Genomic DNA, 16221 nt, shown 5'->3' on the forward strand with positions numbered 1-16221 from the left:
TGAAATCCATCCGCGGGTCCTGAAGGAGCTGGAGAATGAAGTTGCTAAGACACTGGCCATCATATTTGAAAAAATCATGGCAGTCAGGTGAAGTTCCTGATGACTGGAAAAAGGGAAATATAACCCCCATTTTCAAGAAGGGGAAAATGGATGACCTGGGGAATTACAGACCAGTCAGTCTCACCTCTGTGCTTGGCAAAATCTGGGAGCAGATTCTCCCGGAAGCCATGCTAGGGCACATGAAAAAGAGAAAGCTGCTTGGTGACAGCCAGCATGGCTTTACTAGGTGAAAATCCTGCCTGACCAATTTGGTGGCCTTCTATGATGGGGCTACAAAAGTGATGGACAGGGGTGGAGCAGTTGATGTCATCTACCTGGACTTGTGTAAAGCATTCGACACTGTCCCACACAACATCCTTGTCTCTAAATTGGAATGTCATCAATTTGATAGGTGGACCACTCGGTGGATAAAGAACTGGCTGGATGGTCGCACTCAAAGAGCTGTGGTCAACGGTTCAATGTCCGGCTGGAGATCAGTAACGAGTGGTGTCCCTCAGGGATCGGTGTTAGGACCAGTCTTGTTTAATATCTTTGTCGCTGACATGGACAATGGAATTGAGTGTGCCCTCAGCAAGTTTGCAGATGACACCAAGCTGTGTGGTTCCATTGATACGCTAGAGGGAAGGAATGCCATCCAGAGGGACCTTGACACACTTGTGAGGTGGGCTGATGCCAACCTCATGAAGTTTAACCATGGCAAGTGCAAGGTCCTACACCTGGGTCAGGGCAATCCCAGGCACAGCCACAGGTTGGGCAGAGAAGAGATTCAGAGCAGCCCTGCAGAGAAGGACTCAGGAGTGTTGGTCGATGAGAAAATGAACATGAGCCAGCTTCAGTCTGTGCTCACAGCCCAGAAAGCCAACCGTATTCTGGGCTGCATCAAGAGGAGCGTAACCAGCAGGTCAAAGGAGGTGATCCTGCCACTCTACTCTGCTCTCGTGAGACCTCACTTGGAGTATTGTGTTCAGTTCTGGTGTCCTCAACATAAAAAGGACATGGAACTGTTGGAACAAGTGCAGAGGAGGGCCACAAGGATGATCAGGGGACTGGAGCACCTCCTGTATGAAGACAGGCTGAGAAAGTTGGGGCTGTTCAGCCTGGAGAAGAGAAGGCTGCGTGGAGACCTCATAGCAACCTTCCAGGATCTGAAGGGGGCCTACAGGGATGCTGAGGAGGGACTATTCATTAGGGACTGTAGTGGTAGGACAAGGAGTAGTGGGTTGAAACTTAAACAGCAGAGGTTTAGACTGGATATAAGGAAGAAATTCTTTACTGTTAGGGTGGTGAGGTACTGGAATGGGTTGCCCAGGGAGGTACTGAATGCTCCATCCCTGGCGGTGTTCAAGACCAGGCTGGATGAAGCCTTGGGTGATATGGTTTAGTGTGAGGTGTCCCTGCCCATGGCAGGGGAGTTGGAACTATCTTGAGGTCCTTTCCAATCCTAACTATTCTATGATTCTAAGGCAGATCAACATAATTTTCAGTACTACCAATCCTGCCTCTATTTCTATTCAGAGCCTCAAATGAAAAATATTCACAGGAGTTCTTAGCTGCCAAAATGAATATGATACATTACAATAACATCTGCTTACTTTAGTTCTTCTCGCTCTTTTTGGCAGTTCCCAATGAAGTTGCCAAACTGACATGAATGGACATGCTCATGGATCTGAAGGAGGAAAGCTTCATTGTACTCAAAGGCTTGTGGAAACTGCTCAGTCAGATTCCATACACTTTCTAAAAACTGTGTGAACACTGGCGAGATCTCTTTTGGATCACCATCCAGCTGAGAACACCTGAAAAAAGATCCCATAAACAGATTAAACCCAGTTTAAGTTTAAAATCAAAAAAGTCTTAGTTGCAGTTATTTTAAAAGTGACAGCATATTAATTTGACACTAGCTTTGGTTTGGATATTAAGCACCTAACTTTGAGAACTGGGACGATTTTTGAATAGAAATAAGTTTATATTTAACCTTTTTTCTGACTTGTAAGTAATCGCACATCTATATTCATTACAGAGGAGCAACATAAGACAGATAAGCTCCTTTGTGTCTACTACTTCCACAGTCATATTTGGAGTGCATTAGCTAAAAGCAAATTAATAGCAACAATGCTATTGTCATAGCTTATGACAGGCAGATCAAGAGAAAAACATACAGGACTTCTAAAGGTAGGCTTCATCATTAAAAGCAAGAATAAATGTACACTCATTTTTAAAGGTATTGACGGTATTTTCTATTACCTAAATAGCTAGGATGTAGTTTTAGATTGATTTTGCATATGTGCAGACCTAGCTGCAGTCATCAACATCCAAGAGTGAGGCACCAGTAGCACCATATGTCTATAATATAAATCTACTCCCCAATAGGTATTTGAATAAATAATAATACATTAAGTGCATTGTCTACTGAAAATAGCTTACTCATTGCAAGTTTTCTAGCAACACTGCAGTAGTTTAACATCCACAATTTGTCTTTTTTTTCTTGTTTTTTTTTTTAAGAATACTTAGTTAAGTTCACTGTGTTTTATTTTTAATTATTAAAAAAATAAATACATTTTACAGTATTGGAAGAGTGAACTACCTGTCAGAGAACTTGTGCCCAAAAGAAATCCAGTCTTTCTCTATCAAGACCTAGAGGGTAAAACCCAAACCAAAACAAAAGGAAACAGTTAGTTCCAATCAACACGTGGAACTACCTTTATGTACTTTCAGGACTTCCCAAAACATCATATATTGCCACTGCAGAATACTGTTGATTTTCCTACTCTAAAGTTCAGACTAATTCTTCCAAAAATATTCTTCCTCTCTATAGAAAGCTGAAGAAATGTAGATTGCTTAAAGATTTTATCTTCTCTGTTACTAGGGGAGCTGCCATTTTTAGGTTTTAATACTGTTAATTTGGGGACAAGTGACAAAAGCACAGAGGTGCTATAATTTAGTAGATCTCACTTAAACACTTTGGAATCCTTATGTCAGAGGTAAGGAGCCTTTTTTGGAGGCAAAAGACAATCATTGCAACATTTCTGCAGGGTGCTTGAAGCAACACACTATTTGCATTTCAGTTTTCTTGATTTTAAATAAATGCTTCTTCCCAGGGGCAAAGTATTTCTAAAAGAAAGATTTATCAGTATACAGCGAATCAAAAAAACCCAAAACCATCAGTAGGTTTACACTGGTTCCTTTCTTATTCAAGCATTTTACCACATTCTTTATTTACCAAGGAACAAATCGACAATGCAAAAACTTGCTCACCATGAATCCTTTGATTGTTCTGTAATAGGAATCTAGCAAGAGAGCTCCAAGAGAACAAACTTGGGAAGTCCTGTCCCAGCCATCTGAGCAGTGCACTAATACACTTGCGCTCTCAACTGCTATTGCCTGCAAGAAACAGTTGTTTCTTAGTGAATGTTCTATACCAGGCAGTAATCAAAATTTAGTCAATAAATACAATAAATACATTTATCCCAAACTCAGAGCACGGACCATTTTATTTTAAAAAACCAGAAAAATGTTTATTATGAGGAAAGGATTTGACACTATCAGAAGGCTAGGAATTTTTCTCCACAGAAGTGTAGAAAATTCCTTATAAAGAAAAGAAATTCCACTACCATATTTGCACAAGGCAACAAGAACATCTACAGTGATTCCAGGTTCCCTTTCCACCCCTTATAAAACTGAGCTTATAAACCCCTGAGTAATGCAAAGTAAGAAAGAAGCGTACTACATATTTCAGACTGAACAGGTTAAAAAGCCCAGAACACCACACATCATTGACGATATCCACTTGTTCATCAATATACACAAAAGTTAACGGCTAGGAAATATTTTCAAGGGTCACCTTCAGGGCAATTGTCCACTTTGAGCTAAAGTAACTCCTGGGTTTTTTTTTTCTCAGTAAAAACAATGATCACGTTTTTGTTTCTTCACTCAGCCCCCCTTAGGTCAAGCTACTGGCTTCACAGGTGCCTCACAAAGACTCTTCATAAAAGTCCCATTTCCCTGACAAATGAAGTCAATGTAGCCAGTTTGGCTTCTCTGCCATTAGTGACGTAGGAATTCTGTTTTTCAGGGTACACTAAATAACAGTTTGCTCCATCTACCTCCAAACTGGCTACAACAATACCTAAATGTGTCAGGCAACAGAAGAATCACTTCATCTCCCAGTAAGGTGACCAAAAGCATTAAGAAAGTAAATACCCCAAAACATCAGCTGGCATATTCAACATTTCAAATCAAACCCACTTAAAATAGTGTATCAGCATATACGTATAGTAAGCACCTACCTCCAAAAAGGTCACGTGCAGAATTTTACACTGTACAAATTACAATTTTACACTGTACTTGTCAGGTGGCAAGTCAACCTCCTATCAAATAAAGCAGCAGCACCCAAGTTACCTTGACTAGGAAGACAGCAGCATCCAACACAGCTTTGATGTGACGCAGCCATCCAGAACTTTCCAAACCAGACAAAAAGTCATTGACTGACAAACCCTTTGTGCCACTGACTGAAAGAAATCAAGAGTTAGAAAGCCATAAGCAGTTACAGCTACCTATAACCTGCAATGGAGAAAGAATAATAATTATATGTTGTTTCCAATGCCCCATGTTGTAAGCTGATTAGAAATCTTCCAGGAAACCACCATTAAATGTTTTTAACGCTTTTAACAAATGTTTTTGACTCTGTAGAACTACACTAACTATAAGTAACATGAGTAAGATTTTTTGTGTCTTTTTGACAAAGTAATATTTAAAGTAAATACACTGGTTAACCCCAACAGGGAGCTTTACCCTTGCCTCACCAAACAAGGTAAGGGTAAGGCAACAGAAATGCCAAAAGCTTACCAGAAATACTTAAAAATTATAACTATTAGAAGGAAGTAGCTGCATCCAGACAAGTTCAGAGTAGTCAGACTGCCAGAGCTTCATCACCTTCTCTGCTGAGGAGAATAAAGCAAATGCACTACAAGGACATGGCAATGAACTGAAAACCATCCAGATTTTCTATCTCCAGCTCTGACATACTACAATTCTGACTGATCTCTAGCATGTTTTCTTAACAATCTTTGATTCTATAACAGTAATACCACTTGAGAGGGCAAGGAAGAGATCAAGTTAAAACAAAAAAAGATGACTTCCAGCACAGCAGCAGGAGGCTAAACCTGAAAGTTTCAAACATGGACAAAATTCACAAACAAGAAAGATTATATTCTTATATGATACTGAGTAGCAACTCACACAGTTACGTTACTGTCAAAACATGATAAACTTCTGGCAATGATAAAAGAAATCCTTACTGGCTAACATAACTTCAGCTACATGTAATTCTAAAAGAAGATACTCGAGCTTGCCCCTTCCACAGTAGAAGCCTGCTTTCTACCAAGCTTAACAGTTGGATTTGATTTAAATGTTTTTTTCCAACTGAAACAATTCTACAATTCTAAGGTAGTGGGCCCCAAATTGACATAAAAAGGCTCTGTAGCCAAAAGTTGTCAGTGGGAATATTCAGACAGCAGCTGCAAAATAATCTTTATCTCCAACTATGGGAGGAAGTGAATCAGCAGAGAAAGTAGAGAACAAAATTCACCAAGTCATTCTGTGACACAATGCCATGTTCAGTCAAATCCCCTAATCTAATGAAGGCTATGACCTCCCAAACCACTGCCTCCTGGACCTTTCCCACACTACATGGTACTCAGCTTTCAGCCATGAAAGCTTTGGTATATGCTCCCCACTGCTCAGAAGAGTCGTAATGCCAATTGCTGTTGAATGCTACAACAAAGACAGGCTTCCAAGTAAGCATTCCAGTACCTTTTCTGAAGTCTTTGGATCTTTGCCATCTACAAAAACTGTCTAGCAAACCATAACACAATGGGGGTAACAAAACATCAAGAAACCCTGACAGACATCTGAATTTTAAACGTTAGTCTGTAAATATCAATAAAAGCAGCAAAACCTGTGTTAGTTTTCCCTAGTCTTTGAAAGAGACAGCATCATCAGGCAAATGTGGCTTCTGAAAGGTCTATCACATGGAGGAAATCAGCTGAGAACGATTTGATCCTTTCAGATAGATCACACTCTCTGTACACCAGCGGTTCCGTGTATTCGTTCAATCACAACAGTACACAAACAGGCACACAACTCCATGGTAAAGATAATAAAAATATTCACATCTGTAAATTCAAACATGTGCATGGAAGGGATTGGACAGATAAGGCAATGTCTACCCCTACACTCTGTACCTTGTAGTTTAAAGCACAGTTTTAGCTGGAAAATAAGCAGGCTTCCAGCCCTCAGTTTGTTTTCACCCAGACACTGCTGTCAAAATCTGCTTTCACCAGAATTTTCAGCTGGGTAAAAATATTTCACCACTAGCATTTCCCCATTCTAGCTAGACTTTTGTATTTTTATAAACCAAGGCAAAGATATGAACACATGTTGAGTCCAAAGAATTACTTTCCATTTCTGAGTTAACACAGACATTTGTATACCCGTTAGTGATGAAACAAAGAAATTGCACTGACACTGTTTTGACATTTAAAATGCTGGGGGGGCTGGGGGGGAGGGGGGAACCCAACACACCTCTCCAGTCCCTTATGGTCCCTAAAGGATTGAAATATGATTTATGGTACTGCTAAGATCTTTAGCTACTTCAAAATAACTATAATTTAAGACAGTTTGGGCTATATGGATCCTATCATAGACACATGCCCTGCATGCATCTGAGACCCAAAATCTCAATGTTCCATTGCTTCATTGTCCTTAATACATACTACTAGCAATGCCTCATGCAGCAGTTCAAGAGGTGACTAGAACCTGCAGACTGAAGTACAGTGGGTCGGAAGCAGAGGTTGTTTTTAACAAATAAAAAAAAAACAAACAACCCCATGCAGACACTCTACACAACCCTCAAAAAAATCCTCTTGGTTAACACACTTCCATCATCAAAACATACTCGGCATACCACAGCAGCTATTATTGAGCCTCTTCCTCAAATACTACCTGCAAAAATGCTGGGTTTTGACAAAAACTTTTTTGCTTAGCAGAGTTCAATTTTCTCTGACACATAGTACTATATTTTTGAATATATGAAAACTAGACTTTAATATCACAGCCAAAATCTTAGTCTGTGTGAGAAGAAGGACTTTGAGGTGTTGGCCGATGAGAAACTTAACATGAGCCAGCTGCAGTGTGCGCTCACAGCTCAGAAAGCCAACCATATCCTGGGCTGCATCAAAAGGAGTGTGACAAGCAGGTCAAAGGAGGTGATCCTGCCACTCTACTCTGCTCTTGCAAGATCTCACTTGGAGTACTGTGCGCAGTTCTGGCATCCTAAACATAAAAAAGAACATGGAACTGTTGGAGCAAGTCCGGAGGAGAGCCACAAGGATGATCAGGGGACTGGAGCACCTCCTGTATGAAGACAGGCTGAGAAAGTTGGGGCTGTTCAGCCTGGAGAAGAGAAGGCTGCATGGAGACCATATAGCAGCCCTTCAGTATCTGAAAGGGGGCTATAAGGACGCTGGGGATGGACTCTTCATTAGGGACTGTAGTGGTAGGACAAGGAGTAGTGGGTTAAAACTTAAACAGGGGAAGCCTAGATCTGATATAAGGAAGAAATTCTTTACTGCAAGGGTGGTGAGGCACTGGAGCAGGTTGCCCAAGGAAGTTGTGAATCTCTTGTTGCAAAGCTGCCATCTCTAGCAGTGTTCATGACCAGATTTGACAGAGCCTTGGGCAACATGGCTTAGTTCAAGGTGTCCCTGCCCATGGCAGGGGGCTTGGAACTGATGCCCTCAAGGTCTTCTCCAACCCTAACTATTATATGATTCTATGATTTTTCCACTGCTGTTTTACAGATGCCCATCAGGGGAGCAGAGTCATCATGTCCACACTGACACGTTTTTTTTAAGTATCTTGTATTCAGTGAAATAAAATTCAGCTGAATCAAAGAATAGACTGTAAATCCCCCTAGCATGCTTCATGGTGTACTCCCATTACAAAATTTTATTGGGAAGGATTATGTCTTACATATGCTTGTAAATGTAATCGTTCAATTCTGAGGGCTAATCAGGCAAATAGACAAAGAGCCAAGGAGCAGGACACCTGCTGAAGAATAAACAACAGTAGTTTGTTATAAATAAAACTGAGGACAGTCCTGGTTACAATGGCTGTTGAACTAACAGGGTCATTGGCATTACATTCCTAATTTGAGAACATTCAGTTCAGCATGTCTGGGAAAGCTAAAAGTTAAAAAAGAGATCTTCCTCATTTTGAGCTATGAATCATTTTCATAGCATTTCCTTCCTGATCAGTCCACTGATGGCATATTTCTACAAGGGTCTGAGAAGTTATTGCATATGTCTTCTTCTTTGACCTGAAGGGTACTTTCTCCTACTAGACTGGTATTCAGCAAAATCCTAGTGAATTATACAGACAGAAGTAGAACTGTGTTCATTTACCCCAAAACCTGATCTGAAGATCAACTACAGATACTACTAATGATTTTGTTTAAAACTGAGTTTTATTTAAACTCAGTTTAAGGTAATTCATTACTACAGATCCCAGCAAACTGGTACTACACAAACCTGGAATAAAATACAGAAATATCAATAAAGTTTGGTTACGCTATTATTAAAAACTTGAGAAAAACATTTATCCTGTTTTCATATACACTGTTATAGCACAGTTAGAACATACCTTCCAAAAGTTTCTGTAAGCTGGATCTCATTACATGAATATTTTCAATGCCAACAAACTGGAACCTAATGTTAGAGTAGTTGTCTTCATTCTCATAGCCCTTCCCAGCAGCTCTGTTTGCCATTGCATTAAGCTTAAAAGAGCAAAATAAAAATATTGAAAAACACCACTTGAAACAAAAACCTCTCAAATTAAGAAAACAAAGTCATACAATTTCAATGGAATACACTGGGAAAAGAAACACACAAGAGCACATAAAATAAGCAGAACCCAATGAATTAAACGTTTGTGGCAAATCAGCTTGATAGCATTCAAGTGTAAGAAAGGCATAGTATATAGAGTAACAGTCAGTCTATATTTAGAGTTGACATATCTGAATAATGCATTTAATGATGTCCTATTCTCTCCTCTGTATTTCCACTAGAAAAACTTTACTTATTTCTGAGCAAAACCACTACGAAACAATTAACCTATAAAGGAAAGGCTCAGATCTAATCAAACATGCTTTCCAGGCATCCTAAAAACATTGGTTTAAGAGGTAAGAAGCTAATAGCGCTGCAGCTATAAAAATTACAATTATAAAAACAACAGTTGGCTGAGTTTCTGTCTGTCAGCCTGATTTAATCCTGAAATATAACTGCAGATCCTACAGTGCAGGATTTTCACTTTAGATACTTGTTTTCCAAATATGTTTTTCCTGCATTCAGAGATTTGAGTGAAATGGATACTAATTTAAAAGAATGATTCTACAGACTGAATGTTACCCCACATTCCAACCCAGGGCAACCCCCCCCAACATAATTCAGTTTAATTAATTAGTGATGAAGTATGGTGGTGAGGCAATGAAACAGCCTGTCCAGAGAAGCTGTGGCTGCCCCATTCCTGGCACTGTTCAAGGCCAGGTTGGATGGAGCCTTGAGCAACCCGGTCGAGTAGGTGCCCCTGCCCATGGCAGGGGATTTGTAACTAGATGATCATTAAGGTCCCTTTTAATCCAAACCCATCTATGATTCTATGATGACCTCAGAATACTACATAAAAATATCCCCTATGTCTTCCTTAATTATATTTAGTGTGTTTTAAAATACACCTCTTCAGAGGTTCACCAGCATTATTCAGTGAATTCTAGTGGAATCCTGAAAGGGCTTCAACTCTTTTAAGAAAAAAAGTAATTAAATACCTGACTAGTGAAGCTTAACTTTACCTTTAAAGAACTTTTTTGCCCATGATAGAGTCCTACTTAACTAATTTTTTTCAGAATTGCACTGTATCCTTGTACTCTAATGTTCAGGAAGACAGGCAAGTAAGTCTATAGAGCCTCAAGTATGTATGTACCTTTGGTCTGGTGTCCATGACGTACATGTAGCGATTTGAAGGATTTGCTTTACTGATGGCTTGCAACATGTGTTCATCTTCTAGACACCTGGCACTGAAACCTGAGAGAGGTTGACTGCATCTGCAAATTGCAGCCTAGCACACAAAACAAAGATCAAATTAATACCTGCAGTTGAAATGCTTTGCATCCTTCTAAAAAGATACTGAAACAAGTTGTTTCATTTGGCAGATAACATCATTAAACTAAAAAAAGTTTAGGTGTTCTAACTTTTTTTTAAACACATCACTTGCAGCCTTCACACACAGTACCTACAACTTAAAAACTTTATCAAATTTTTTTTCAGGCTCATCTACATCGGCAAAGTACCAGTTTACATAGACTTTCCCCAAGTTCAAAAAAGTATAGGCTGGAAAAAATACACCTTATGAAAGCAAGCTGCTCTCTTGGCATTACATAAATTATGGGTTTACTACCACAAGTACAATTTTATTATTGCACATACAACATGTTATCATCTAATGTAATTTTCACCATGTAATTTTCAATCATATATTGCATTTCTTAAGGCACCAGGTGCATCTTACAAATAACTATTATCTTCAAATGCACCCAGTAGCTTAGCACTCATCCATCAAATTCTTCAACTCAGCAAAGTGACAATCCTTCTCTCCCTTCAAAGATAATGCCCCTAGCCAAGATAGAGTGATATGAATCATCATTTGCCCTACCAAACCTTGCAAAATCTTATTTCTCATCCTCTAGTTCATGCAAATTGCTCAAACAAACAAGCAAACAAACAAAAAACCCCCACAACACAGAAACCAAACCAAAACAAAAAACAACACAAAAAAACTCACACCACCAAACCAGTGCTATTGTTTTGGTGGGGTTTTGTTGGGTTTTTGTGATGTTTTACTTTGTTTTGCTGTTGGGGTTTTCATTTTGTTGGCTTTTTTTTTGGGGGGGGGGGGGGGCGTGGTTTGTGGGGGTTTTTTTGTTGTTGTTTTGGGGTTTTCTTGGTGGGGGGAGGGAGGAGTATTTGATCTAACAGATTTTATTCTTAATATATCAAGGAAGACAGATCACTTGACAGAAAGCTATTTTCATTTATCTTTAGGTCAGCCTCTGAAAACTTTAGGAGATTCAACTAATTACTTAAGGATTTCTTTTAAACTGGCTTAGCTTAATTCAATAGCCTGTTAGACACCACTAGTATCAGCTGTATTTAAGGTTATCATGAGTTACACCAGTCTCATATGTCACTGTACTTACTCCCTTGCCTACCCTGAACACTACTACCAAATACTGAGAAATACTCTTCAGTACATTTGTATTAAGAGGAACATACACCATACCTCTTTATTTTTATGATAATATGATAACACTGGGAACCTTCCTTTGCTTCTGAACTTGGAGCTACCAACAATTATAGGCTTGCTTGCAGTTCTGGGAACATAAAGTTCTCTAGGATAGGTTTCACAAATCTGAAAGAGACAGACACACAAACAATTTTATGCACAAGGCACAAAGACTATACTAGTATAGTACACAATTTGAGGGATGTTACATGAAATAAGGCAAAGGTTAAACACTAACATATTTCTCTCTATATAGAGAAACAGCTCAGAAGAGGAGACAAGGCACAGATAAAGTAGTACAAATTGGTACTCAAGTTATACAGTTAAGCACTGCTATACTTACATTCACTTCTCAAGAATGCCACTTAAGTAGAAATGCTATTACTTTGTTTCAAATAAAATACTGAAATTATTTCCCTCATTTTTAGTATCTGCAGGCTATAAAGTAAAATGAAAACTAATCTGGGAATTGGCTGCACCACCACAGCCACTGTCTCCCACAGCCAACACTGCAAATGCTCAAGCAGAATCCTTCTTAGTTAAAGGTAACAATGCTGCAGAGCACCAGACTTTCTTCAAACAGGTAAGCATACTCATAATATTAGATTGTTTTCTATAGGACTAGAGTCAGAGGACAGAGCAGAAACAAATGCAAAGCAAAACACATTTCCATTACAGCACTCACCTTATAATCACGATTTGCATCAGACAACTGCCAGTTTGCATTTGGCACTCCCATTCTCTTATATTCTTCTGCTAGATCAATAAGCTGCCAGCCTTTGACTTGCTCAGATTCATTTTGTTTTGGATTATAAGAGAAGGCATACAGTTCTTCATATTTTGCTAAAAGGTAAAGAATAAGACTACGCAATGAGTTGTCCCCAGAAAGGTCTGAGTGGAGAAAAGCAGCAGAGTTGGCAAGAAATTGCCCAAACTACAGAGAAAGTTTCAGGCTTCAAGATTCTCAGAAGCAAGACTAAATAGATACTTGACACTCTTGATGTATTTATCATACAGTTAACTGACACAATTACAGATACTTAGTTAAAGGTAGGCTATGAAAGCTTTCTTGAGTGTGCATGACCTGTTTTAGCAGGGACATTTCTAATTCCATAAGGGCAAAGCAGAGGTCACAAAAAGAAAACTGACAAAATTAAACAAGGCAATGGGCAGAATCTATGTAGCACACCAATTAAGAGACTAAACACATTTATAGTCACAATTTTAGGAATAACACTAGAAAGGCAAAACAACACAGGAATCTCACATTCTCTTATTGAAGACCAGTGACCTACAAGAGCCAGACAACACATCTTCTGAATTTATACGGAAATGAATACTTAACCATTAAAATTCCTCTACATACCAAACCCATTTATTGACTTCTACATAATGCACATAAAAAAAATATTAAGAGCCACAGATTTACCACCACCACCACCTTGTTATTCAGGCATATACTGCAAGTCTTTTACAGTTAGAAGTATTACCTGTTCTTGACAGCTGAAGCAAAGAGTTATAAATGTCATGACAATCTCTCTCCCTGGGAACAACAAAGTGAACTATCCTGAAGTTCTTGCACTGGATGACAAGGGGGCAGCCAGAAGTAGTCAAGGGAAGTTTTTCCACCACAGCGATGTGATGATGTAGTATCTGCAGCATACAAAAACTTAGTGTTAGCACACTGATGAAAAATGAGAACAGCATACATACTGTTTACAAGAAGAGATGTTTACATTAAACGATGTTGAATATGGGTTTCGACTAATTGTGTCAATCACCCAGTTATAAAAAGAAATAAATTTAAAAGAAGAAATCCAAGACTGGCATTTTGGTCAGGATATCGTAATTTTTCAAAATACAGGTATTCTCTCACTTCATATTCTGAAGTGCTACCTAATGTTTGTAAGGAATAATAAATAACCTTCTAAATCCAAAAGGAAGAAGTAAAGCTCCACTGTGGTTATTCCTCCATAACTTTGCTAACTCACAAGCTTAATTCTAATTAGGCAGGACCCAAACAGGATGCTTTTTTATTTTAAGGATCTACAGGAACATATTTCAGACTTTTTAGGCAAAACGAGTCAAGAAAAGCAATTCAAAGTATAAGATACAGAAGATGAAGATTTTAGAACGCTAGTATTCAATATCTACAGAATGAACAGGAGATACGAAAAACATCGTCTGTATTACCCACTGTGTTATGTAGACATGACAGTCTCTCAGCTAAATTTTGCCTTTAAACCACTTTCAGAAGACTGTCAGTAATGGATATACAAAAGCCTTCAATAGATTTATCTTTGTGGCAAGTCTACACAACACTTAGGAAACTAACAATCATGGGAAGAAAGCCACAGATACATTACCTCAACTGAACAAGATGTTCTTGCAGAATTTTAATTACCTCACTGACATAATCATCTCTGAAATACTGATCAGAATTAGACAGGCATCTGAAAACTATGGTACCAAATATACATTTACAAAGAAACTATATCTTGAAGACATTATCATAATTATACTTGGTACTTGCATTATCATCACAGAAATGCAATAATCTGAATGCAGGTGCAATTTCACCAAAATGAAACCTTTTAACATAGTACACAGGGAAACACAAATAATGCTTCTGAATCATATTCTCCCCAGTAACCCATTTTGCCTGAAAGGTTACAATTTGGTTTGTATAAAATTGTACATTGTACCCAAGAACAAATCAGAGAAAAATAACTTCTTGAAACCACCATGAGGCACCTCGTTGGACAACCAGGATACAGGAGGAAGGGTAAACCAGAAAAATACATCTACAGGAAGAGATTAACCACACCCAGGGAAATGAGATTTCATCCTGAAGGATGACAGGCACTCATTTAGCCAGATAGCTGAGCTACAGGGAAAGCCAGACCTTGATGTCCACATGCATGCCATTAGGGCTCTGAACAGAAAAGCTAATAGCAATTACTGTACTAGCCAACTCTGATGGTACAACATTGGCATAGGTCACCAAGAAGCTGCAGCCCCTACTGCATCATTTTATTCCAGAGATGATGACTTGGGAAGAAATTGCTGCTTGCCACTCAAAAAAGGACATGGGATCTTCAGTATTTCACAAAAGCCTAGATCTTGGACTTTTCTGTCTCATTTAACTTAGGCAGGCTCTAAATACAAAGTAAATTAACACAGATTTTAAACCTGATGCTTAAACTACCTATCAGTTTCCCACTCCTGTCTCTGAATTGTGCTGCAAGCCAGTTATTCAAAGAAAACCACCACACATTCACTCAGGAACACAAACGAAGGCTACAGAAGAAATTACAGCAGCTTGAGAAGTGAACATTTTCAACAATACCCAATTTCAACTGCAGCAATGTCATGCAAGAGTACAATCTGTCAATCATTTACTTATTATGATATCATGAACAAGGGGAGTGTGGGGAATAACTTGTAACTTCGATGAAAATGTCAGTAAACAAATTTAACCTTAGATTAGGAAACACAAATGCAGCTGGAGAACCTCAGCTTCTGAGGTGCAAGCATTGATTATCCTTACCCATGTCTCTCTCTGGCTTGAATCTATGAATAACAGATGAGTTGCTGTAAGGTATAGAGTTCCCGTCACTGACTTATTGCTTGTGCTAAACCTATCTAGTAATTTCACTTGCTCGACCTGCAAGAGAAAAAAAAGAGGGGGAGTAAACATTAATTTTGGGGTGGGTTTTTTTGCACAAAGCAGAATAGTAACTGCAAAAAGATCTGTCAGTAGAGAACAGTGGAAAGTATAACACAGCATACATACGTTCAGGCTAAACTATTAAGAACACAATAGTGGTCACACAAGCTTTGAGAAGACTGACTAGCTACAGTATCCTGTTTCAGTCCAAAAGTTAATAATGAAAGCACAATGCTAGACTCTGAATACTTACTCCACGTACATAACTACCATGGTTACTTACTAGTAAAACAGACTAAGATACTAATTTTTTATATAATTAAGAACATTAATAAGCTTTTAGACTCCTTTCCCAAAACAGCAAACACACACTAACAATTTACTGTTATTGAGATGTCAGCACTGAATGAATTAAGAGCTCATCTCAGTAAGGTGCTTCATTGGCTCTCTGCAGACTCAAAAACATAAAAAATTATGTTCCTCCTGACTTCAGTTTTAGGTATCTATTGTCTTTTACATCATCCCCAACTTCAAAAATCTAGATCATCATAAACTTGCCTCAGTCAAAAATAAAATACTATTGGAATTCTAATAATTTTAATAATGTCCTAGAAATTCAAGGACTGCCATTTGGAGTTTCAAGCTTGAGTCTTGAAAGGGCAAATTTCTCCTCCTGGTATTCCATCAACATTGCTATCTCAATCCTATAGACAGCAATTGAAAATAAAGTGATTTTTAGATAAGTCTGCATTTTATCTACTGCTTATAACTTCACAGGCTCCACAGTTTGCTTTATTTGAAGAAAGCATTACATGATTCTCTACATGCAAAACCAGGAAAGGAGCATGGCTTACCTCCACACATTCCTCTATTTCTTGGCAGCATTGTGTCATTAATGCCCACTTAAAGCTCTTTTAATTGAGGCTTGCTGTTACTGACATTAAATGCATGATAGAACCCAAAAAACTTCCACACCAGCAAGACCAGCACTCAGATGAGGTGACTAAGACAGCTCATATCTACTGTGCTGATGTTAAGCCACTTGTAACTGAGATATACAAACTTATTTATCTCCTAAAAGCACATATAATTACACAAAA

At 38.6% G+C, this 16221-nt stretch overlaps 1 protein-coding gene across 1 annotated transcript in view; it reads right to left on the minus strand.

Moving 5' to 3' along the window:
* The window catches only part of MTMR6 (myotubularin related protein 6), a 29017-nt gene that overhangs the window by 9122 nt on the left and 3674 nt on the right, over positions 1–16221 (minus strand). The window contains exons 2-11 of the mRNA XM_005149763.3: positions 15002–15118; positions 12942–13104; positions 12137–12294; positions 11449–11577; positions 10093–10227; positions 8758–8890; positions 4456–4565; positions 3313–3438; positions 2642–2691; positions 1653–1853 (exon numbers count right to left, since the gene is read on the minus strand). Coding sequence (XP_005149820.1) covers positions 1653–1853; positions 2642–2691; positions 3313–3438; positions 4456–4565; positions 8758–8890; positions 10093–10227; positions 11449–11577; positions 12137–12294; positions 12942–13104; positions 15002–15118 — 1322 coding nt within the window. The remainder of the gene's footprint in view (positions 1–1652; positions 1854–2641; positions 2692–3312; positions 3439–4455; positions 4566–8757; positions 8891–10092; positions 10228–11448; positions 11578–12136; positions 12295–12941; positions 13105–15001; positions 15119–16221) is intronic.

The sequence above is a fragment of the Melopsittacus undulatus genome, chromosome 2, assembly GCF_012275295.1.
Source record: "Melopsittacus undulatus isolate bMelUnd1 chromosome 2, bMelUnd1.mat.Z, whole genome shotgun sequence".
Classification (NCBI taxonomy): domain Eukaryota; kingdom Metazoa; phylum Chordata; class Aves; order Psittaciformes; family Psittaculidae; genus Melopsittacus; species Melopsittacus undulatus.